The 13,136-nt window shown below is 57.4% G+C and overlaps 1 protein-coding gene across 5 annotated transcripts in view; it reads right to left on the bottom strand.

The window, feature by feature from the left end:
• Window positions 1-13,136, bottom strand: part of PSTPIP1 (proline-serine-threonine phosphatase interacting protein 1) — a 44,631-nt gene that overhangs the window by 10,171 nt on the left and 21,324 nt on the right. For 2 of the 5 annotated variants that reach the window (XM_024981742.2, XM_024981739.2), the window contains exons 2-5: window positions 9,325-9,425; window positions 8,917-8,991; window positions 661-818; window positions 437-543 (exon numbers count right to left, since the gene is read on the bottom strand). In XM_024981742.2, the coding sequence (XP_024837510.1) occupies window positions 437-543; window positions 661-818; window positions 8,917-8,991; window positions 9,325-9,425 (441 nt within the window). Of the gene's footprint in view, window positions 1-436; window positions 544-660; window positions 819-3,120; window positions 3,274-8,916; window positions 8,992-9,324; window positions 9,426-13,136 lie in introns of those variants that run through there. The other 3 variants (NM_001193040.1, XM_010817061.4, XM_005221936.5) reach the window with 3 other exon arrangements.

Genomic DNA, 13,136 nt, shown 5'->3' with positions numbered 1-13,136 from the left:
TTCCCCGCAAGCTCTGTCTACCTCGGCCTCAGGCAGCCCTGCAGAGTGGCTGCAGTGACGGGGCCCCCAGATCTTCCTTTCTCCCAGATAAGCACTGTTTCTGGTGACTCCCTAACTTAGGTTGCTTCCTTTGGATACTCCCAAGTTGTCGAGTACCCTCCATAGCCTGCTGTAACGGGATGATCGAAAAGGCCCATGCCCTTCACTCTTGGCATGAGACACCTCAGTGGGAAGAGCCCCAGAGGGGCCTACAGGCTGGAGAGCCAGGCCCTGGTTCCACCGCCTGGCCTCTATCCACACTCTTCTCTCCTCCAGATCACCATCACCCCCAAGCCTGGGGTGCTGCCCCGCCCTCCATCATGAGAGCCCAGCCTCCACTACCATTGCAGTGACCACCGAAGTCTCCCACCGGGCCCATCCCCAGCACCCGCCTCACCTTCTTCCTCTGCTCCTTCTGCCTCTCACGGAACTCCTCCAGGCTCCGCAGCTCCTCGCGCAGGGCCAGGGCCAGCTGGATGTGGGAGCTGCCCACATTCTCCATTTCTGGGGGCAGAGTAAGGACACTGGTCCCTGGCATCAGACTTGATGGGCCCCAACCAGTGACACACTCGCCCCTGCCTGGACCAGCCCAGCCCCAACCCCACAGCTCGTCTCTGTTACCCCCAAGTCCTCCACCAGCCTCAGTTCCCAACCAGAATCCACTCATCTCCATCAGTGGGGATCTGCTGTTCCCAGACGGTCCTGTCCCCCTGCAGCCCAGGATGGGGAACAGGCGGGACTTACGCTGCTTCAGAGAGTCAAAGGAGGCCCTCAGGGAGCTGCAAAACAGAAAGACCAGGGTCGGTAGGACAGTGAAGGGGGACCTGCAGTCCTGGCTGGGCCCAGGGACTTTTATTTTGGTGGGAGGGCCCTTGGTCACTTATACGCGCTGACCTAGACCCAAGGGACCTTCACTCAGCCCATGACCACTGACTCAGAACTCAGGCTGGGATTTCTGGAATGCAAAGCGCTCTCTTTGGAAATTACAAAGCAATCAATGCCCCCGCTCCCATCCCCCAATGCTCTTGGCTTCTGCACATCTTCAGGCCTTCCCTCTCTCCCTGGAGCCCCTCCCCCATAGTCCTCTCCCAGATGAACAGAAGCAGGAGAGGGTGGGGTTCAGACTTGGCAGGGGGCCTGAGGACGTCTTGGAGGGAGATGAAGGGCAGCTATAGGGGAAGAGGGTGACAAGCAGGGCAGAGGTGCTGAAGGGGAGAGGTGTAGGGGCCTTTGGGCAGGAAGAATGGGATGTACAGTTGAGTACAGCGAGAAGCTGAGGGGCTCCCTGGTCCCTGGCTTGGTGGCTGAGTGGATGGTGGTGACACCTCTGAGAGGGCTCAGGAGAGAATATCGGGAGTTACTTCAGGGTGCACTGAGTTTGGGGTACTTGAGAAAACACAGTAGGAGGCATCAGTCTGAAGGGAGGACACCAAGGAGGAAGCAAAGGGAAGGAGCTGGCTAAGCATGGGAAGTGTGGAGGGTGATGCCTGAGGGTAGGGTTGCCAGGTGGCATAAATAAACATACAGGACACCCAGTTAAGTTCAAATTTCAGATGGACAACAAAAGCCTTTTGAATATAAACATGCCCCATGTAAAATTTAGAACATACTTACGTTTTAAAAATATTTGTTATCTGAAGCTTAATGGGACAGTCTATATTTTATCTGGCAGTCCTGCCAAGGGGGGCTGTCACCCAGAGCAATGAACAGAGGTGAGGTCTGAGCTAAGATGTCGGAGCTCACTCAGAACCCAGTCCTGTCTGCTGCTGATGGGTAAGGGGCACTTTGGTCAGAACAGGACTGATGGAAAAGTGCCTCTCCCAACCCATCTGCTCTCCAGCAGAGGCCTCTCTGAGGGGCGAGCTCCCCTTCCTGGCAGAGGAGGGAGGTGACTTGGAATCCCAGGTGAGGAACCAGGCTAGAGCTTCCTGCCCTCGAGTCCCATGTGCATTAGAAGCAGACCCTGGAGCCAGGTGCCTGGGTTCACTCCAAGCTGTGCCACACACTCTCTGTATGACCTTAGACAAATGGCCTAGCCTCTCTATGCCTCAGTTTTCCCATCTGTAAAATGGGGATAATGATATCACAAGCAAAATGGTTGTGAGGATTAAATGAATTTATATGTATAAAGGTCTCTTAAGACCTGGTGCAAAGTAGATGCTTTGCAAGGGTTGCTGTCATTATGCCACCCTCCCCTGAGCCCACATCTGCACACCCCGACCAGTCCCGGGGGTCCCCCAGGCCCCTGAACCTGACCTGAGCTGTACCTCCCAAATGCCCCACCTAAGAGCTTACTACACACACCCCTCTTATCAGAAATGCCCATTGAATTCACCTTCGGGTTGGAGGCATCCCCTTGAAGCAGCCCGCATAGATTGGGTTCCCTTCCCATCACCCCCTACAGCCCTGTGGGCTGATGGGTACCAAGTCTCCAAGTGCACAGAGACGGTGTGTGGAGGTTGCAGGCTGGCTTGTCTACTCTCACGGGTAAAATTCTCTGCCTCTGACTATGGCCCCTTACCCAAGGAGACAAAAATACGCTGCTGCTCCTTGCTCACCGGGCCACCTGAGGAGCCAGAGCCAGAAGGCAGATGCCAGGTGAGGCGTCCTGTCACTGGCTGCATCCCTGTGCAGAGCAGCGTGCCTGCCCCCTGGTGGCCATATGACCACATGACACCCAGCGATACAGCTCTGCCCACCCCCGCCTGCGTGCCTGTGAGCGTGCGTGCTATGTCGCTTCAGTAGTGTATGACTCTTTTCAACCCTATGGACTGTAGCCCGCCAGTCTCCTATGTCCACGGGATTCTCCAGGCAAGAATCCTGGACTGGATTGCCATGCCCTCCTCCAGGGGATCTTCCTGGATCAGATGGCAACTCACTTCCTGGATCAAACCCACGTTCTCTTTTGTCTCCTGCATCAACAGGCGGGTTCTTTACGACTAGCACCACATGTGGTGAAGACTCCCCCCGCCAGCATCTCCTCACCATCCTTGCAAGGCAGGCTTCACAAGGGGCTCCCTCCTCCCACAGGGACTCTTAAGAAACCGACCAGCCGAGCGGCAGCAGCAGCAGCAGCATCACCTGGCAGTCCTCAGAAGCGTAGCTTCTCGGGCTCCACTGCTGTCCTCCGGGAGCCGAAGCTCAGAGGCAGGGCCCAGCACACTGTTTCAACAAGCCTCCAGGTGCTGCTGATGTACATTCCAATGCGGGCCTCATTATTTAACGCTCACAACTCTGCCAGGCAGGGAGGGCACCATCATTAGCCCCATTTCACAGATGAGAAAAATAAAGGTCAGAGAGGTGACAAAACTGACCGTGGCTACAAAAGTGGCAAGTGGTGTAACTTTCTCTTCTTACCAGAGGAAGGAAAGGGTGAAGGCATGGTGACCCCACTTGCCTTGGTAGGGGGTGGAGAGGTCAGGACTCTGGCAGAACTGACACTTTGCCAGCGGTTACATTTCCTTCTTGCACACGCATCTCCTGCCTCAGTCAACCCATTTACTGTTAGAGCCTCTCTAGGCCCAGCACGGCCACCTCTCTACACCCCATCCCTCACCCACAACATGACTACATCCGGCCAGATCCCTCCCAGAGGCCAGGGCCTGCAACCTACTGGTCCTCACCTCCCTTTGGACCTCACATCCCACAGACACCTCAGAGTGTCCGAAACTGGGCTCTTCACCCTACAAACCTGCTCCTCCTCCAGGGCTCCCTTCTCAGCAAAGGCACCACACCTACCAGGTTATGCACACCTCCCCAATCTGTCCATCCACCTCTCACTGCCACCACCCTAGTCCCTGCCCCATCACCTCCATCCCTCCTACTTCACTTCTCATCTCTCATCCTTGTTCTCTGCCCACAGTCATTTGGCCACTTACCAGTTCCTCCTACATACCATGTTCCCTCTTGCGCCAGGGCCTTTGCACATGCTAATTCCCTATGTCAGCATCTTTGCCTGGCTCTCCCTTCTGTCTCTTCTGAGCATTTGTTCCTATTGTCATCTTAGGTTGACACATTTGTCTATCACTGCACTGAAATAAGAGCCTATTGAACAGGGGTAACATTTGGTTCTCCTCCCCGTTGTCGCCAGGATCACAGCCCAGTGAATTAAACTCAATACTCGATAAACCCCAAGGCCTTTTTCAACTCCAGATCACTCAGGGAAATCATCACCCACATTTCCCAGAGACGTTCGAACTGTGGTGCTGAAGAAGACTGGAGAGTCCATTGGACTGCAAGGAAATCAAGCCTGAATATTCATTGGAAGGACTGATGCCAAAGCTCCAATACTTTGGCCACCTGATGCGAAGAGACAACTCATCAGAAAAGGCCCTAAAGCTGGGAAAGATTGAGGGCAACAGGAGAAGGGGACGACAGAGGATGAGATGGCTGGATGGCATCACTGATGCAGTGGACATGAGTCTGAGCAAGCTCCGGGAGATGGTGAAGGACAGGGAAGCCTGGCGTGCTGCAGTCCACGGGCTCACAAAGAGCCGAACACGACTGAGCAGCGGAACAGCAACAGCTCTGCTGGGTCTCCACCGCGTGTCAAGGACGGAAGCCCCGTGCAGGCCTCTGCCTCGTCAGTCCCCATTGCCCTTTTCAACCTGGCTCTCAGGACACTCGGCCCAGAATTCTGCTTCAGACAGTTTGAATTTCCAGTGTCAGTGTCTCCTTCTGTACTACTGTGTGACCCGCACGATCTCATGGCCCCTGCTTTGCCATCCTCACCCCTGCCCCCTGCCAGCCACGAGGCTCCTGCCTCCCAGCTCCCAGGAGAGGGCTCCTCTCACTGCCCCACACGCTGGGCCCGAGTAAGCTGGCCTCCTTAGAGGAGGAGCAGCCCTGATAAGAACACGGGCCCCCTCTCTCACTGCAGTATCTTCAGTGATACCTTCATTCTCTGAGCTCGGAGGAAGAGAGATGATGGAAAAAAAAAAACAACCCTTCTGACAGGAAAGCAGCGTCTTAGGCTTGACAACTGGGGATGAAGCAGAGACGTGAGTGTTTAAGGATTCAAGTGGGGGCTGTCCTTGCTCGCAGGTACTATTGGGTTGGCCAAAAAATTCAGTTGGGTATTTCATAACATGGAAAAATCCAAAAGAAATTTTTGGCCAACCCAATACAAAGGGACGCACAGGAAACTGACCCCAGCCCTGCCTCGATTCCCCTTTCTGAACCCCTACCCTGTGCAGCTTCCACGGCTTGTGTGGGACTCGGCGCCCTACCCGGAGCAGGATGAGCAAGAGAGGGAGATAACAGCTTTCTTGGGGAGGCGGTATTTCAGGCAGAATTCACAGGGGAGATATGAGGGCATCAGCCAGAGCAAAGGCCCCACGGTTGGAAGGAGAGTCGAGGGGAACTTTCTGCAGGGTTAGACGTGTGGTTCAGGCAATACTGAGAAGCCGCCTGCACCCACCTAGTGCTTCTTTAAAATGCACTGAAAGAGCTTGTGGGGATTCCCTGAGCTGGGGACCAGGTCTTATTTGTGTGTTCCTCATTGCCACTGCCCAGCAGATGCTTGCTGAGTTCATGTGTGAACGAGGTGAGCGCTAAAAGTCATCTAAAGGCCAGAATAACCTCGTCTCAATGTATGTGGCTATGTCTCAGGCCTTCTGGCCAGTCTGAGGTCAGGGGATGACGCAGAAATGCTCTGTCTTCAGGTGGCAGGGGTCGGGGAGTCTGGATGGCTTGCCCCTCTCAGCTCTTGCTGGGCTATTTCTGGGGTCACGGAAGCCCTTGGCTTTGGTCGTCCTCCTCCACCCTGTTCAGTCTATGCACCTTCAGCCCCCTCCATTCGTCCTCTCGGGGGCTGAGAATGAGCATCCCATGGAAGACAGGGGGCTTGGCCACGAGGAGGCACGGGGCTCCCCACTTCCCCAAGTGACGGATGGGCCCTGGAGGATGAGCTTCCAGCCCCCACGTGGAATAGCCAAGCCAGCTTTGCCAGGTGCCAACCTCAACACAAGCTCATAAGTCTCCATGGCAACAAGGAAGTGACCCATGTTGTCATGGTTGCCACTCATCCTACGCACAGAGAGCCCCTCCAGGTTGGTGTAGGACAGGGTGACCTGGTCTAAGCCAAAAAGCTGACAGGCAGGCAAGGCCAGAGTGTCTGGGAGAGCTTCCTGGAGGAGGTGGGGCATGAGAAGGCCCTGGAAGAAGGTTCTAATGCAAAAGACCAAAAAAGGGGACGAGAGTGAGGTCACCCCCAGTGGGCTAGACCCCAGATTCAGGACAGTGGGGCCCTTTGTTTCATTTTAAAACCTTTGAGTCCCCATACCCCCAACATAGCTTGGGGCATGGCACACACTTAGATGGATGATGGATGCTTGGCCCATAGTTAAAGAAAGCAATGACTTCATGGTCTCACCAACCTTAGGACATAACTCACAGAGCAACACTTATTAAGCACCCACAGTGCATCATCAGCTGAGCTGGGAGCTGCAAGGGGGCAAGGCCCTAAGGGAAGCAGCAGGTAGGCTGGGATAGTCCAACCCCTGCCTCCTGCTTCTCTGGCTCTAAATGTGCCCTGAGCTTTCCAGCCTCCAGCCTTTGTCCACGGTCCTCTCCCAGGAGGTGCCCTCTGCTCTGCCCTGCTCCTCTGGCCACTCTAGCTCACTGGGGAACTCGGGATGGGGCTGGTTCTCACACGCACTGCTCCCAGCCTGCTCTGGAACCTGTGCGGGGGTGGGGCAATGAGGCCCCTGTGGGTTTTTTTCCTGCCTCTCCTACTGCTGGGGAGGCTGAGCCCTGGGGCCTGGCCCTGCCAGCCCATGCTCCAGCTCCTAAGTGGTAGGCAGCAAGGTGGACCCTGACTCTGAGCTCCTCGCCCTGGTCTGGGGCTCTACCCTGTTGCTCCCACCTCAGAGGCAGGCTCTCCCTCCAGGGACCCCACCCTCCAGCTCTCTGGGCCAGAGAAGGGCTGGGCCTCAGAGGAAATGGTCTAGCCGGGCCAGGCAGTCTCCTCAGTGCTAAACTAAGCCAGGTGACCCCAATTTGTATGACTCATGGAGGGGCCCATGAGATCGTAATGACCTTCGATGTTTCTCAAGTATCACTGTGGCTTAGGGCTCTCTGCTTGACATTGTGACTGCCCAGAGGAACTCATGAGTGTGACTGTTCACAGCTGAGGACCCAGGACTCAGAGAGGGGGAGTGACCACTCCAGGGTCACACAGCAAAAAGGGTAGGGCAGACCTTGCCCCACCTGGCCTCCTACAACCACACAAGGAATCAGGGCCGCCCAGAGCCTCGCCCTGGCCACTTCATGGTTCTAAAGATAGGGCCAGATACTGTGCACCTCTCCACCCTTCCCACTGCCCGCCTGGCTCCATTTCCACTTTATTCTCTTCACTGGTGGTTTCTCCTTCTCTGTTTTAAGTCCCCTGTGACTCACAGCCCCCTGAGTGTGCCTCATACTTCCTGCCTCCAGCCTGACCTCCCACTGTGGCCCTGCCTGGAGCACCCCCTCCATATCCCCCAGGAGGGCTTGTCTCTTGCTGGGAAAGTTCTCCTTTTCCAGCAGCCCTGGGAGGTCAGAAGGCAGGTGGGGACTCCTGGATCATGCTCCCTTGATTCCAACCCTGTCTGGGAATACAAAGAAGGTCCCCGTTCATTTTCCTTACTGTGTCCTGGTAAAGAATGCCCTTCTCTGTACCCAGCTTGTACCCAGCCTCAGTCCTGCCATTTTTATCTGCTCAGCAGCCCACTGGAGTGGACAGATGAGAACCAAACTCAGAGAGGTTAAGTGACTTGCCCACAGTCACACAGCTCATAAAGACCAAGCGGGGACTAGAGCTCCTACATTCTTACTCCTGGAGCTACGGTCACGCTTTCTGGTCCAAGGCAGGACACTTGGGCATTGAGCATCCATGTCTCCTGGCTCTTCAACCTTCCTCTAGCCCTCCCTGAGTCTTCTCTGGCTCCAGGTTCCTGGTTGGAAGAAGGGTCGCCTATGTCTTTAGGAGACCTGGAGAGTGTTGTTTATTCATCTCAAATGAGGTGACCGGGTTCCAGGCTTTGCAGCTGACAGGCTCTGGGGCCACTTTCCTTGAGCAGAGCCAGACCCCCATGGGGAACGGGGGCAGGGGTGTGGGCAGGGGTTGCTATGGCAACCGCAGGCTGGGTCAGGTCTCTGGGTTCCAGGGGAGGAGGAAGAGGATTCAGTCGAGCCCTTCCAGGACTTGGAGTCCTCTCCGCCCCTCGGCCTGACTCAGCCCTCACCCAGCAGGGAGAGTCCACCCTTCCTCACCACTGCTAGAACGTTCTCCTTAGCTGCCCTCAAATTGAAACTGTCTCCGCACCTGCGTCCCTCTCACAGCCTGCATGCAGAGGTGCTGGCCCAGGGGCTTCCCAGCAGCAACTGCCCTCCCAGCCAGGCTTGGGCAGCCTCTAAGGAAGGCTGCACTGTCATCCCCTCACTGAGGAGGAAACGGAAACCCCAAGTGTCAGTGACCAGCCCCCCCACCCCCCACCGCTTCAAGGTCACATGGCCAACGGGTGAGGAGCAGGCACCCCCACCTCTGGGCCACACGTCCCTCCTGGAAGCTCGAGCTGAGCCAATGCTGCAGGGGGCGCGGCAGCCAGTGGGGTCCTGTCACCCCTCGCCAGGGCTCTCAGGACTTGGATGGAGACCCCCAGGGAGTGTGGGCTGTGCCCCTTGCCCAGAGAGTCTCCTGGGAGCTCAGACTGTGGGCTTTTTGCCCCCACAAAGAACCTGACCTTGCCCAGAGTGCCCAGCACCCAAGAAAGCTGCCCACCAGCCACCCTGCCCCGGGAGCCACTCAGACCCTCACTGGCCCTCCCCATCCAGCCCACCCCAGGAAGCCCTGAACCCTGTCGAAAGTGCCCGGGGAAGCAGGCGGGGCCCCCTTACTTGATCTCCGTCTGGCCACCTGCCTTGCGGGCGATCTGCACCAGCTCCTTTCCGTACCGCTCCTCCGCCTGGGCCCTGCAACGACAGCCCCCAGGCACCGGTCTTGTCCATGGCTGCTGGCCAAAGCTCACCCTCAGACGGGCGCAGACACGTGGCAGGGTCTGCCCGTGCAGGCTCTGGCCCTGCAGATGCCTCCTCGAGACGGTTAAGCCTCCAGCCCTTCTAAATAAACGTTGGCTGAATTCAAGCACATCTGATGGGACATTAGATATATTTGCCCACTTGGGGGAAGGCCCAGGCTGGGAAAAACAGGGGAATCGTACTCCTGACTTCTTAGAGTAGGGGTGGCCTGCCAGCAGCCAGGCTGGCCTCGGGGCTCGGCCACCTCCCTTCCCTCCTGGCGCTCACCTCTGTCTCAGCAGCTCCTCCACATCCTTGCACATCTTCCTGCCATCCAGCAGCCGCTGCAGCAACACCTCGTAGCCCGTGTGAGCGGTGAAGTCCCTGCACTGGGACACAGGACAGAGGGGCGCGTGAGGGCCACGCTGGGGAGCCCTGTGTGCAGCCTGCCACTGGGACACAGGACAGAGGGGCGCGTGAGGGCCACGCACAGGACAGAGGGGTGCGTGAGGGCCACATGGGGGAGCCCTGTGTGCAGCCTGCCACTGGGGCACAGGACAGAGGGGCACGTGAGGGCCATGCTGGGGAGCCCTGTGTGCAGCCTGGCGAGGACCCCGCTGACTGCCGCCAGGACCTGGCTTCACCATCAGCCTCCATCTCCCCTATCTAAGGACAAGCTCTTGGGGTTCAGTACGTGGCCTCAGGCAGGCACACAGAGGGTCCCCCCCATCTGTGGAGGCACCAGGTGGAGATGAGCCCTGCAGGGGATCAGAGCTCACAGTCACGCTCTAACCTAAGGTGGCCTGGGGAAAGGCCCCCACCACAAGCCTCCATGATGACAGCCTTAGGAGGTGCCTGGCACCATTCACCCCTGTCGCCTTCTCAAGAACCCTCTTACCTCAGGTGCCCAAGTGAGAAAACTGAGGCACAGATGGGTGAGGTGTACCCAGGGTGACCCAGCCTGAAAGCGGCAGGCCTGGCATTGAACCCAGGCTGTCTGGCTCAGGCCTACACCCTTCAGTCCTACCCTCTACAGCCTCTGCAAAGAATAGCAATTGCTGTTCCCTGACAACCCACTGTATGCTGGATGCCACGCAGGGCTCACCCTGTGGGCTCAGGGCATCCTCCTGCACCCACTGGGTGGGGTGAACGTCGAGGGTCAGGATCCGGCTCTCACAGTGCTGAGAGCAGGGCTTCTATGCCTCTCAGCCTGGCTCCCATCCATTTTTCCCCCCATCCATTCTTGAGGAAGGACCCCAACCCACCAGAGTACTCAGCCAGGCAACTGGGGCCAGCCCCGAGAGGCAGCACCTACCTGTTTTCTTTTCCATTTCCACAGACCATCCCCCATCATGAGCCACAGAGATGGGGGAAGGGAGCCCCCGCTTCGATGCACGCTCCACAGCCCCGTCTCACAGCTTAGTGAATCAGCAGGTCTTTCCCAAGGCCACACACACTTGAGTCAAGAGCTGGCCATTGCTGCCCCATGCCTCCCCTCAAATGCTGTGTTGTGGGTGTGAGGGGAGAGGCAGGGAGAAGTCTAAATCAAGGAGAGCTTCCTGCAGGAAGAGGTATTTGAGCCCGGCTCTGGGCTTCCCAGGTGGCGCTAGTGGTAAAGAACCCACCTGCCAGTGCAGGAGACATAAGAGACATGGGTTCAGTCCCTGGGTTGGGAAGATCCCCTGGAGGAAGAAATGGCAACCGACTCCAGTATTCTTGCCTGGAGGATCCCAGGGACAGAAAAGCCTGGCAGGCTAGAGTCCACGGGTTTGCCAAGAGTCAGACACGACTGAAGCAACTTAGTACGCAGTGGGAAGAGAAGGTGTTGTTTTTCAAGGTCTAAGGAGAATCGGATGCAGTAGAGAAAGGCAGAGAGGCCACAAATTGTACCAGCTGGCCCCGTGCCAGGCCCAGCCCACCTTCAGTCAACTCAGAACGGTAGAATCTGCCAGCCCACAGGATGGTTAGGATCCCGAGTGCATGCCTCCTCCATAAGCAGCCCTAAAAGTTCCCAAGACTAGGCTCAGCTGCCCACAGGCTGATGAGCAGCAGGCCTGGGTCTTGGCTGGCTACTCAGGGCCCCAGGCAGAGTGGTCAGCCCCCAACGCCCACAGGCCTCTCTGCCCCAGCGTCTAGGCTGGTGTGGCTGCCCCAGGCTCCATTTTTGTAGCTTTCATGGGCCACTTGCTACTAACCAGACAGCGGACCACAGCTTCCTGCCCCAGCCTCCCCCCTGCCCCTCCGGACCCCCAGGACAAAAGCCAGTGGCGGCCAGGGAGGAAGATGGGTCCTTTCTGCTCCTTCCCTGCCCCTGCCCTCTCCCCCTGAGGGGTCACTCTGAGCTGGACACCACAGACCACCAGAACTAGGAAGCGTCTTGTCCAGTGCCCCTCAGTCCTTGGGGAAACTGAGGCCTAGAGAAGGGGAAGATGCGCCTGAGGTCCCACAGGCAGAGCGGGACGAGGACTTGGACTTGCAGGGCCTGTTGTTACCCCGCCATGCCTCTCGGGGAGGGGAGGGCTGACCAAGCCCAGCCCCGCGGCAGACTCTCTGATCTTTCTTCCCAGCCCCTACTCCCCAGAGGAACCCCTCTGTCATTACAGAGACCCCCGAGTGGAAAGAGAAGCAAAAGCAAACCTACATTGGCCATTCTGGAGGAGGTGGCAGGCAGAGGGGCTTGCAGGCAGGGTCCTTGGAGCTCAAGTCCCCAAAGTTCTGCAGGCTCTAGAATCTGGCCCAGCCCTGACTCAGAGCAGGTGGGGCTTCGGCTGGGTGAGCCACCGTCACCAGTGAGTAGGTTGTTCCAAGGAAGTGCCAGACTCCCTGGGGGCTGTTCCCGGCTGGCCTGCACCCCCTCCGCCACCCCACCTCAGTTGCCTCCTCCGGGGCTTCTGACTCAGGGCTCAGAGTGGGGCAGAGTGGGGCTCAGGAAGCTGCTGAGGAAACGAACTAGCTAATCATTCAGTTAATCAATTAGTCCTGCAGGCTCACCGCCCTCCAGGGGCCCACCCTGGCCTTTCCTCCCGGCACCTAACTAGCTACAGCCTGTAGGTATTCTGGGTTCCCTTTCAACCCCTTGTTTACAGGCTCAGACGGACATTTCCACAGTGTGGAAGCTACGAGACGGCAGGGCCTCCCACCTCCTTGTGTCCCCCCGCAGCCTCCGTCACCTGAGACCTGCCTCTGGCCTTGCCCTTGGTGAAATAGTCATTTATTGAGTCCACCAGCCACACACGATACCAAGAGTATCACAGCTGTCTTCTTATTGGAAAACACCACACACCCAGGGAGTTAGGGTGGTGATGAGGAGGAAAAGAGGGTAAGTGACTGCCCGAGTTCCCTCAGCTGGTGAAGATCAGAATCTAGGATATGAACGCAGGTCAGCTTGTCCCCGGGCTTCCCAGCTGGCACTAGTGGTAAAGAAGCCACCTGCCAACGCAGGAGACGTGAGAGGCGCAGGTTCGATCGTTGGGTTGGGAAGATCCCCTGGAGGAGGGCATGGCTCCTCCCTCCAGTGTTCTTGCCTGGAGACTCCCATGGACAGAGGAGCCTAGCGGGCTGACAGTCCATGGGGTCTCCAAGAGCTGGACACGACTGAAGTGACTGAGCACACATGCAGTTTGTCCCCAAAGCTACATCAGACATTCAGTCCAGTTCAGACATTGGTAGTCCAGCAACTCTGTTACATTTTGAAACATCAAAAAAAAAAAAAAAAACCCTCTTTTGAAGATGATTACTCAGACTCCCTCTGCCTCAAACCAAAGCCGTGTTTCCGTCTGTCATTCAGTTACCATGGATTCTTAGAGGCCAGCTCCGTGCCCGGGCTGGGTCAGAGGAACGCTGCCCTGGAGAAGGGCCGGCTGGCTCTGCAGATGTGAGCGGACAGCCAGCAAACGGCCAGAGGCCCCACCCTCGCCATGTGGCACCTGGGGTGATCCACCCCAGGGCGGGGTGCCAGGTGTCAGGCAGATGCAGGTCCCTCCTGGGGAGACCTCCCCCAAGCCGGATGTGGGACCCCAGGCCTTGCCATCCACTCTGTGTGGCCATTCTTGGCCTCCCTTGCCCCACACTGGTCAGATCAGGGCTACAGGAGAAGGTGT

This window comes from Bos taurus, chromosome 21 (assembly GCF_002263795.3).
Source record: "Bos taurus isolate L1 Dominette 01449 registration number 42190680 breed Hereford chromosome 21, ARS-UCD2.0, whole genome shotgun sequence".
Taxonomy (NCBI): domain Eukaryota; kingdom Metazoa; phylum Chordata; class Mammalia; order Artiodactyla; family Bovidae; genus Bos; species Bos taurus.
Note: the sequence above shows the minus strand (reverse complement) of the source record. Positions and strands in the feature narration are given on the sequence as shown.